Raw genomic sequence first — 12,145 nt, 5'->3', positions numbered from 1 at the left:
TTTTTAAATTTTCTAACCTACCTGCCCGATTAAGGGATCTGACATTCTACGCTCCGATCCGTAGAATGCGTTTTCTTTCTCCTGATAACAACGTCCTCTTGAGTAGTCCCCGCCCGGAGATCCGAATGGGGGACTATTTTACCTCCAGAATATTTTACCCAAGAGGACGCCATCATCATTAACCATACAGTAAAGCTGCATGCCCTCGGGGAAAAATTACGGCTGTAGTTTCCCCTTGCTTTCAACCGTTCGCAGTACCAGCACAGCAAGGCTGTTTTGGTTAGTGTTACAAGGCCAGATCAGTCAATCATCCAGACAGTTGCCCCTGCAGCTACTGAAAAGGCTGCTGCCCCTCTTCAGGAACCACACGTTTGTCTGGCCTCTCAACAGATACCCCTCCGTTGTGGTTGCACCTACGGTACGGCTATCTGTATCGCTGAGGCACGCAAGCCTCCCCACCAACGGCAAGGTCCATGGTTCATGGACTGTGTTGCCTAGAGACCTCAGTTTTCTGAACCAATTTTGGCACTTCAAGAGCTCAAAGGAGACACTCCTGGACGTTGGCCAAGATGTTTAATAGGCAAATGTGTCAATAACTCTTTGATGCTGGGTCTTTACCTTTCCCTTTTGTAATCACTACTGCCTGAGCTATGAGATAGGAATAATTTTGGACCAATAGGCTATTTATACCAAAATGTACACAAGCTCAGTACTTATTAAAACAGTATTGACTTCTGGCTACAAGGACAGTAAAAAAAGGAATCAATGAAGCTTTACAGTTCATTGCTTGCTGTGTTTTAAAAGTAATAATTTATGATTCGTATGTAAGTAGATGCAAATAATTACAAATGTTGCATACTAACTATTGTTTAATGAAAAGTAATTTCAGTATGGTTGTAATTAAACATTCATTACTTGAGCCAGTCCAGGTGGAAAGCTATGTACTGTATGGATATCCAGCTTTATAGGAATGATGTTCAGACTGTGTGATACAGTGTTTGTGTTGTTAGTGGTATTAGTGTCATGACTTGCCATTAGGCACCAGTATTGGTGCTGTGACAGGGTTGAAACACAATCATTAGTGTGTATTACAGTTGCAGACAGTCTTCATGGGTCTCAACAGTGTGAGAAGGGCTTTACTCGTAAAACCATTTTATCAAAACAGCAGCCAATTGTGCCACAAATTGTTGAAGATGTTAGTCTTTCTGTGGCTGAGAATGCTGGAAGCAGTGTGCAATCTTCAAACAGTCCATGATCTGTGTCATGACAGTGAACATTCCAAGGTCCACTGTTGTTTCGGGCAGCAGTAGAGTAATCTCTAGTGCAATTACGTTTATGCAGTTGGTCGTCACATTGAACAATGTTTGTAACCTAGAAAGTAAACATGGTATGCAATTAACATATGTTCCCGTCCAGTGTTGAAATGAAAATGTGTTTCTTTCAATGGTCTGTTCATTATTTCTCTTCTGCATGCTCTTACAAGTGTTCCCACAAAGTTTCATTGTCCTATGATCACTTGTTTGTCATGGAGGCCCTCTCATGTAGCAAAAGTTTGATTGTAACCACCCTGTATATCATGTTCTTTCGTGGCAGCAATATTCATTCATGTTTGTGTTGCATGCATTGTTTATTACAATTTCTCGTGTTTTTCAATTTATTGCAGGCTGCTGTAGGTTTGTGTGTTGGAGTTGGCAGCTTTAGTGATCCAGACGAGATTCCTGGCCTTGCGCATTTTCTGGAGCACATGGTTTTTATGGGCAGTGAGAAATATCCTACAGAAAACAGCTTTGATGAGTTCATAAAGGTCAGTGTGTCTTTAAGTAATTGGTGGAATAAATGCTCATTTTACATATAAAGCAATGAATATGGAAACATACTGTGTACAATCAACATAAAGATGGTAAGTGCATGAAAATATTTTGTATGTGTATGATGTGAAATAAAATTTGATTATACAGTATGTGGGAGGTTCTACTTTGTGGCTTAATGAAGGAATTTTAAGTTTTGGCCAGGTGGGTTTCAGTTCATTTATTTTTGAAGTGTCATTAGCAGCTTTTGTTTATTTGTTTCAGTCTCTTGGTGAGGTGCCACACTGATTCACACATCATATCTTTCATTTCAAAAGCACATGGTTGAAATATCCACTTCACTAACTGATTATAAGTTTTCCATGTTTGCTGTACATCATTATAGTGAATGCCAGACTAGCTTCTTCAATAAGGCCATGACTGATTCTTTCTTGCACCTCTCTCCAACTAAGCAAAGCAGTCTATTTCAGATAAGTTCACTATCAACAAGCCAGTTCATAACCTCCATTCCTTCCAGTTGTGTGTTACAGGCCACTGAGAATTTTTCAAAAATCAATGGAGTGTGATGTATCTGGCTAAAATGCAAATGTTTTTCATTTAATTGTAGAACTTAATCTTCCAGGCAAAAGAAAATCACAGTGTCAACAGGTACTCAGCCTGCTGACTGTGCTAGAGAAATGTGCAGCTGTTGCTGGAAAATTAAAGAAGGTAGTCATAGTTACTTTCACAATGAGCAAAACTGTGTAAATTTTTGTGATTTATTGGCAGTTCTGAGACATAATGATATATTCTTGGAAAGGTTCCATTTAATGCAGGTGTCTACAGTGGTGATTCTATCACTGCCATAAACTTACAAAAAACTTTTAGTTTCAGTGTTTTAAAGGTTGTGTAATTTGTTATCAATAGCCTCTCAGCACTCCCGTCAGTAAATCACGAAATAAATGTGAGGATAATAGCTTATACATCTTTACTCTGCAAACCACTGTGAAGTGCACATGAGTCTGTATTTTCTGTCATACCAGTTATTATGACTTTTTCCCCTTCCAGTCACGTAAGGAGCAATGGCAGAATGACTCTTTAAATGCCCCTATGCCTACTGTTGTTTAAATGCCCCTGTGCATACCATCCCCCATTTTTCCTAACTGATACGAGTACCATACACTTGAACCATATGCTGGGATGGTTTGGATGAGTGTTTTATAACCAATCTACTTTGCACTCTGACTACGTTTCTCTAGTATTCTGTCAATGACCTGAAGTCTGCCACCTGATTACTTTTGCTAGTATTCTATCAATGACCTGAAGTCTGCCACCTGCTTTACGTACAACTGAGCCTATGTGATTGTTCCATTTCATATCCCTACAAATTGTTACTGTCAGGTACCTTGTATGAGCAATCAGTTCCAGCTGTGACTTGTTATTATTGTCGATATCGGCTAATAGATTTGTTCGTTTTGTTAAGTGCACTGTTTTATATTTCTGAACATTTAAAGGAAGTTGTCAATCTTTGCACCGCTTTAAAATCTTATCAGAATCCAACTGAAAATTTGTGAAGATTTTTTGAGACAGTACTTCATTATAGATTACTGCATCATTTGCGGAAAGTCTTGAATTTACCTTAAATATTGTCTGTGAGGTTACCAATATTCACCATGAACAGTGTCAGAACACACTTCCCTTGGGCACACGTCTGTTTATGATTCTCCATCTGAGATAACATTCTGTGTTCTCACTGCCAAGATTCCCTCAATCTAGTCATAAATTACACTTGATACACATTTTTGACAATAAGCATAGGGTTGGTATTGTGTCAGATGCTTTTCAGAAATGTAGAATTACTGCATATGAATGCGTTGCTCCATGGCTTTCAGAATGTTATGTGATAAAAGTGCGAGTTGAGTTTTACATGATCAATGTTTTTGGAATGTTACTATTTTGCATTGAAGAGATCATTCTGTTCAAGATGCTTTGTTGCATTTGAGCTCAGAATTTGTTCTAATAGTCTACAACAAGTGGATGTTAAAGTTACTGGGCAGTAGTTTTGAGTATCACTTCTGCTACCCTTCTTGTGGATGAGTGTAACTTGTTGTTTTTTCCAACCATTTGGCACAGTTCCCTCCTCCCCTGCTCCCCCAAGGGCTAATTCTGCTCCAAATTCAATATACAATCTGATAGGGGTTCCATAAAGACCTGGAGCTTCATTGATTTTAGCAGTTGCAATTGTTTATCAATGTCACTGACACTAGTCTGTGTATCACATCATTTTGTTATGGTGCATGAATTAAATTGGGACAGTGCTCCTGAATTTTCCTTTGTAAAGAAATTTTTGAAAACATAGTTGAGTATTTTTACTTTTGCTTTTCTACCCTTAATTTCAGCTCCTGTCTCGTCCATGAGTGGAGTGAATGGACACTAACTCTGATACCAGTAAAACCTTTACATATTATCAGAATTTCTATAGGTTTTGGGAAAGCTGCTCTACAGAGCTAAATGGTTTGAGTTTCTTATTCATATATGAAAATATTTCTTTATTTAGTTTGCTGAGTGTATAAATAATTTTGCTTGTGTGTCCTTTGTACTTTGGTAATTATTGTTGCTACAGATGCCTGATGAATACTGATTACCGGTAAGCTTCAGTGTGGACATCCTAAAAGTGCTTAGGTCTATTTACTGCTGTTAGATCCAATATATTTCCATCATGATTTGGCTTCTAAAATATCTGCTCTAGGAAGTTTTTGGAGAAGGCATCTAGTAAAGTTTTGCAGGAGGCCTTGCCTTGCCCACCACTTCAAAACTGTAGTTTTCGAAATTGATTGATGGGTGGTGATGAGTGTATGATTGGAGTTTATGTACTACTGAATTTTTCTTTTCTCTCAAGGTTTCAGGATAAATTCATGGGCAAATGCCCAAAATTTATAAATGCCCAGACATTTATGCATTTTAAAGATTAATTGACAAGTGGCACGTATAAAAAATTTAAGCTGATATTTTTTATTGGAAAAGGTGTTTTGGAACACTGCTGCTTCAGTGACTGGGTAACCAAGTTGCAAAAGCTGCTTGAGAGTTAGGGGAGAGTTATTAGGGGAAATAAACTGGACTGTAAACATAACTTTTGCGTATTGAATGAGGTCAGTTCTTGGGGTAGCACATAATAATAATAATAATAATAATAATGATAATAATAATAATAAAAGAAAAGAAAATTACACTCAAGTTTAAAAGTAATTTTTGGACTGTTGTTGTGTTGTTGTGGTCTTCAGTCCTGAGACTGGTTTGATGCAGCTCTCCATGCTACTCTATCCTGTGCAAGCTTCTTCATCTCCCAGTACCTACTGCAACCTACATCCTTCTGAATATGTTTAGTGTATTCATCTCTTGGTCTGCCTCTACAATTTTTACCCTCCACGCTGCCCTCCAGTACTAAATTGGTGATCCCTTGATGCCTCAGAACATGTCCTACCAACCGATCCCTTCTTCTAGTCAAGTTGTGCCTCAAACTTCTCCCCAATTCTATTCAACACCTCCTCATTAGTTATGTGATCTACCCATCTAATCTTCAGCATTCTTCTGTAGCACCACATTTTGAAAGCTTCTATTCTCTTCTTGTCCAAACTACTTATCATCCATGTTTCACTTCCATACATGGCTACACTCCATACAAATACTTTCAGAAATGACTTCCTGACACTTAAATCTATACTCGATGTTAACAAATTTCTATTCTTCAGAAATGCTTTCCTTCCCATTGCCAGTCTACATTTTATATCCTCCCTACTTCGACCATCATCAGTTATTTTGCTCCCCAAATAGCAAAACTCCTTTACTACTTTAAGTGTCTCATTTTCTAATCTAATACCCTCAGCATCACCCGACTTGATTCGACTACATTCCATTATCCTCGTTTTGCTTTTGTTGATGTTCATCTTATATCCTCCTTTCAAGACACTATCCATTCCATTCAACTGCTCTTCCAAGTCCTTTGCTGTCTCTGACAGAATTACAATGTCATCGGCGAACCTTAAAGATTTTATTTCTTCTCTATGGAATTTAATTCCTACTCCGAATTTTTCTTCTGTTCCCTTCACTGCTTGCTCAATATACAGATTGAATAACATTGGGGAGAGGCTACAACCATGTCTCACTCCCTTCCCAACCACTGCTTGCCTTTCATGCCCCTCAAATCTTATAACTGCCATTTGGTTTCTATACAAATTGTAAATAGCCTTTCGCTCCCTATATTTTACCCCTGCCACCTTCAGAATTTGAAAGAGAGTATTCCAGTCAACATTGTCAAAAGCTTTCTCTAAGTCTACAAATGCTAGAAACGTAGGTTTGCCTTTCCTTAATCTAGCTTCTAAGATAAGACGTAGGGTCAGTATTGCCTCACGTGTTCCAACATTTCTACGGAATCCAAACTGATCTTCCCCTAGGTCGGCTTCTACTAGTTCCATTCGTCTGTAAAGAATTCGAGTTAGTATTTTGCAGCAGTGACTTATTAAACTGATAGTTCGGTAATTTTCACATCTGTCAACACCTGCTATCTTTGGGATTGGAATTATTATATTCTTCTTGAAGTCTGACGGTATTTCGCCAGTCTCGTACATCTTGCTCACCAGATGGTAAAGTTTTGACAGGACTGGCTCTCCCAAGGCCGTCACTAGTTCTAATGGAATGTTGTCTACTCCCGGGGCCTTGTTTCGACTCAGGTCTTTCAGTGCTCTGTCAAACTCTACACACAGTATCATATCTCCCATTTCATCTTCATCTACATCCCCTTCCATTTCCATAATATTGTCCTCAAGTACATCGCCCTTGTATAGACCCTCTATATACTCCTTCCACCTTTCTGCTTTCCCTTCTTTGCTTAGAACTGGGTTTCCATCTGAGCTTTTAATATTCATACCAGTGGTACTCTTTTCTACAAAAGTCTCTTTAATTTTCCTGTAGGCAGTATCTATCTTACCCCTAGTGAGATAAGCCTCTACATCCTTACATTTATCCTCTAGCCATCCCTGCTTAGTCATTTTGCACTTCCTGTCGATTTCATTTTTGAGACGTTTGTATTCCTTTTTGCCTGCTTCATTTACTGCATTTTTATATTTTCTCCTTTCATCAATTATATTCAATATTTCTTCTGTTTACCCAAGCATTTCTACTAGCCCTCGTTTTTTTACCTACTTGATACTCTGCTGCCTTCACTACTTCATCCCTGAGCTACCCATTCTTCTTCTACTGTATTTCTTTCCCTCATTCCTGCCATTTGTTCCCTTACGCTCTCCCTGAAACTGTGTACAACCTCTGGTTTAGTCAGTTTATCCAGATCCCATCTCCTTAACTTCCCACCTTTTTGCAGTTTCTTCAGTTTTAATCTACAGTTCATAACCAATAGAATGTGGTCAGAGTCCACATCTGCACCTGGAAATGTCTTACAATTTAAAATCTGGTTCCTAAATCTCTGTCTTACCATTATATAATCTATCCGATACCTTCTAGTACCTCCAGGCATCTTCCATGTATACAACCTTCATTTATGATTCTTGAACCAAGTGTTAGCTATGATTAAGTTGTACTCTGTGCAAAATTCTACCAGACGGCTTCCTCTTTCATTTCTTACCCCCAATCCATATTCACCTACTACGTTTCCTTCTCTCCCTTTTCCTACTACCGAATTCCAGTCACCCATGACTATTAAATTTTCTTCTCCCTTCACTATCTGAATAATTTCTTTTATTTCGCCATACATTTATTCAATTTCTTCGTCATCTGCAGAGCTAGTTGGCATATATAAACTTGTACTACTGTAGTAGGCGTGGGCTTTGTGTCTATCTTGGCCACAATAATGCATTCACTATGCTGTTTGTAGTAGCTTACCCGCACTCCTATTTTTTTATTCATTATTAAACCTACTCCTGCATTACCCCTATTTGACTTCGTATTTATAACCCTGCATTCGCCTTACCAGAAGTCTTGTTCCTCCTGCCACCGAACTTCACCAATTCCCACTATATCTAACTTTAACCTATCCATTTCCCTTTTTAAATTTTCTAACCTACCTGCCCGATTAAGGGATCTGATACTCCACGCTCCGATCCGTAGAACGCCAGTTTTCTTTCTCCTGATAACGACGTCCTCTTGAGTAGTCCCCGCCTGGAGATCAGAATGGGGGACTATTTTACCTCCGGAATATTTTACCCAAGAGGACGCCATCATCATTAACCATACAGTAAAGCTGCATGCCCTCGGGGAAAAATTACGGCTGTAGTTTCCCCTTGCTTTCAACCGTTCGCAGTACCAGCACAGCAAGGCTGTTTTGGTTAGTGTTACAAGGCCAGATCAGTCAATCATCCAGACAGTTGCCCCTGCAGCTACTGAAAAGGCTGCTGCCCCTCTTCAGGAACCACACGTTTGTCTGGCCTCTCAACAGATACCCCTCCGTTGCGGTTGCACCTATGGTACGGCTATCTGTATCGCTGAGGCATGCAAGCCTCCCCACCAACGGCAAGGTCCATCGTTCATTGGGGGGACTAAAGTGTAGTTTATATAGAATATATAGGTAGTATTTTTACTTATACTGGTGGTGCGGTAGCGTTCTCGCTTCCCACGCCCGGGTTTCCGGGTTCGATTCCCGGCGGGGTCAGTGATTTTCTCTGCCTCGTGATGACTGGGTGTTGTGTGATGTCCTTAGGTTAGTTAGGTTTAAGTAGTTCTAAGTTCTAGGGGACTGATGACCATAGATGTTAAGTCCCATTGTGCTCAGAGCCATTTGAACCATTTACTTATACTACACTACTACAAAAAATAAATAAATAAATAAAAAGCTATTCTCATTCACTCTACCTAACTCAGGCACTTTTTGAAATTCTGAGGGCACTTGATACACTTCTTGTTATGCTTTTCCATTTTGTTGGAATGTGACTGTTTGTATTCCGTAAAACAATATTTACAAGATTCTATTTTCCTTTTTAAATTGAAAAAGTTCCAAACTGATCCTCTTTTCTTAACCATCTTGCAACTGTTCAATAGCATGTTGTCTATAACACTGTAAATAACACAGAGGTGAGGTTATATTGCTTTTCACTCAGCCACATAGATTTGAATGACTTCGGATGGTCAGACTGGTGTTACCAATTCCAGATAACTAAATACCCCTCAGAATTGCACAAATTACCTGAAATTATCAGCCACTCATTCAAAATTTCATCTACTATATACTTGCAATAATAGCAATAGCTCTCATATTTACTTAGAATAACTGGAATTAGAGCAAAAAAAGAGTATCCATAATGATTTTAGTTAGGGATTTGTCACACACTGATTCTGATTCCACAATTCCATGAATGCAGATTGTCTAGGAATCTACTAATATTGGAATTATCTGATTCCAGTGTCTTGGGCATTGATTCTTTGTTATTAAATCTTTTTTATGTTAGTGTTGCCATTTTATCTTCACAGCAGTGCAGTTACACGAAAGTAGATGAAGAAAGGGAGCAGAATAGAAAACTATAGTTTGTCTCAAATGCCACTATATCTTACGAACACCCCCCACCCTCCCCTGAAAATAGTTTAACATTTACGAATACATTCATCATAAAGAACATATAGCTAGCAGCTATTTAATACATTCAGTAATAATTTTGTCATCAATAGTTGTTCTTCAATAATATTTAGAGATTTACGAAGGATGATAAAGTGTGTTACATTACAAAGTGATGACGTAAGGACAGTGTTTGTCATACCAGCTTATCACTACACAGCTGGTCAATGTTGTGTGTTGTGCGTGTGTGTGTGTGTGTGTGTGTGTGTGTGTGTGTGTGTGAGAGAGAGAGAGAGAGAGAGAGAGAGAGAGAGAGACTGATAGTGAAGTGTAGAACTGGTAGAAATAATGACATTATAGATGATAAGCAGCTGTCAGCAACTTACACCCTTTCTTGGTACAGCAAACTGGAATGCTAGTAAAAAAAGAAGAAGAAGAAAAAGGCAATTGACAGTTTCATCCCATTCCCCTATTTTAATTAGTAAATTATACATTCTAGCAGAAAAAACTGAAAAAATGGCTTTTTTTATAAATGGCCTGATTTTGGACAAACTTTTAAAAAAGTACTTTTTTAGTAAATGTTGAGAGTTTTGGCATTTAAAACTTCTTTGGGCATATGCCCATTTATAGATGTCTGCCCACTGGATATTTGCCCGTCCCACATCACTAATACTGTGTCCTGCCAAAACAATCTCACATGCAGCTTTAATTTCTATTTATGTGGATTTGATTTTCTTGTCTATTGCAACAAATACACCACCTCTACCCCCATTTCCTTAATGCATGAGCAATACAAAACCATGACATACTCATAAGCAGTGGTGCAAAAGTAAATTCTCTTACTGATGATATGGCATTGTGCTCCTTTCACAAGATTAGATAGTTTTGATAACATTTGAGTATAAAGTAGGTGAAGGTGATGATGTGTGTGTGATGTCAATATGTAATTTGTGCATGTGTAAATGCTAATTAGTGGCTCTTTGATAGCACTGCTTGGCTTGGGATGAAGAAATTGAGTCACTAAATAAAGTCCTGAAAAAGCTAAAAATGGAAAATACTCTGAATAAAAGTCAAGCAGTCATCATCCCTAAGATCACTCAGTACTCTTCAATGTGTAATTGGACATGACCCTGTTTAAGGTGATATACCCTTGTCTTACTATAACCTGAAAATTGAGTTATCCAACCAATTATAGGCAATGTACAGTTCACATTAACCATGATGTAATATGGAATTTTTTGTGTGCACGCACATAGCATCACTAGATGTGGAAGTACAGTAGTGTTGTATGACAGAAAAAATACTGGGACTAGCTGGATATTGAACTCCAAACCTAGGATACACTCAATGACCAGACAGTGCTAACAATAATATGAAAATATAAGAACAATTTAGAAATTGGAGGTAAATCATACTGGCTCTGTAAAATCAACATTTCGAAGAGAGTTGAACAAGTTGTGCAATTACCCCTCTGGCAGTTTGCTTATGAGGCAGTTTTCACACAAATATTTGGATATGCATGCTACTTTTAATGTCATTATCTGAAGTCATAGACAACATACCAGCCACATCATGGATTGCCCTCTCACCATCAAACCTCGTACTTTTATTGAGTTATACATTAACTGTAATCGTGTCAGGAGCTTGAGTACTTGAAAGCACACAGTGCCCCTCGACAGTAAAGTCAGTTCATGTCAGTGGGCAATACATTGAGCTGCATTGTGAATAACGTAGACCCTTCAACCACAGTATCTGGCAATTTGTTTCACACAATTCCTACATACACTGGTACCTAGCTGTGTGATACCCCTTCCGCAGGTTTTGTAGACAGAGAAAGCAGCTTAGAATGGTAAGGTCTTCTTTCCGTTTTGAGTACATGGGCACTACATAGCTGGAAAACCAACTAAGGAGTCATAATCAAGAAGAGCAGAGTTCACATCTTCACCTTGTGCTCTTGATTTGGGTTTTATTTGATTTTTGTAAATCATTGTGGGTGAATGCAGGAATGGTACGTTAAACCGTCCATAACTGTTTCGTCTTCTCTCATCACTGCTGCTCTAACCAAAATCGATGAGATGTTAAACACTAACATTACTTACTTAGGGAATCTGTGCAGTTATTGCATGTGAAAGTCCAGTACAACTCATGTCCTCCAAGTGCACTTGAGATTGCAAGTTTCCATAGGTTGATCTTGTAGGTTTATTTATTTATTTAAATTTTCTGCCTGTAGCCATTAAGCTGGTGACTTTTGCAGATGTCGTATGTAGTAATAAATTAAACAATGGAAAATCCAGGATGGAATGTAACAATATTGTGAAAAGAAAAGTTACCACTCACCATATAGCGGAGATGCCGAGTCACAGATAGACACAGCAAAAAGACTGCCACAAATACAGCCTTTGGCCAATAAGGCCTTTGTCAAAATTAGACAACAAACAAACACATACACACTCATGCAAACACAACTCACACACACATGTGACTGTAGTGTCAGGCAACTGAGCCACTTTACATACTGTGCATTTCCACATAATTTCACTTCGTACTTTGAGTTTCATGCAAACTTTGCACAGCCTATAGGGAATTGGATCGATATGTTTTGGGAGTGGGCCTAGTATTGCAGTTGGAGTTGAAGAGGTGTTTCACCTAGTGATGATCTTCCAGCCTTTTCGTAGTCCGGCAGTTGGATATTATTTGTTCAGTAATCAACATATGTTTCCTTCCTCTGACTGTGTATTGTTTTTCTTGTGTGTTTCAGTGAGTTGGGCTCGTCAAAGTACAGCAAGTGGTTAATATATTATGG

General features: G+C 38.6%; 1 protein-coding gene across 2 annotated transcripts in view; it reads left to right on the top strand.

Annotated features, from left to right (window-relative positions):
• Positions 1 to 12,145, top strand: part of LOC126261662 (nardilysin-like) — a 392,468-nt gene that overhangs the window by 86,941 nt on the left and 293,382 nt on the right. For both annotated transcript variants that reach the window (XM_049958559.1, XM_049958560.1), the window contains exon 4: positions 1,664 to 1,804. In XM_049958559.1, the coding sequence (XP_049814516.1) occupies positions 1,664 to 1,804 (141 nt within the window). The remainder of the gene's footprint in view (positions 1 to 1,663; positions 1,805 to 12,145) is intronic.

This window comes from Schistocerca nitens, chromosome 1 (assembly GCF_023898315.1).
Source record: "Schistocerca nitens isolate TAMUIC-IGC-003100 chromosome 1, iqSchNite1.1, whole genome shotgun sequence".
Lineage (NCBI taxonomy): Eukaryota > Metazoa > Arthropoda > Insecta > Orthoptera > Acrididae > Schistocerca > Schistocerca nitens.
This window is presented reverse-complemented; position numbering and strand designations above follow the sequence as displayed.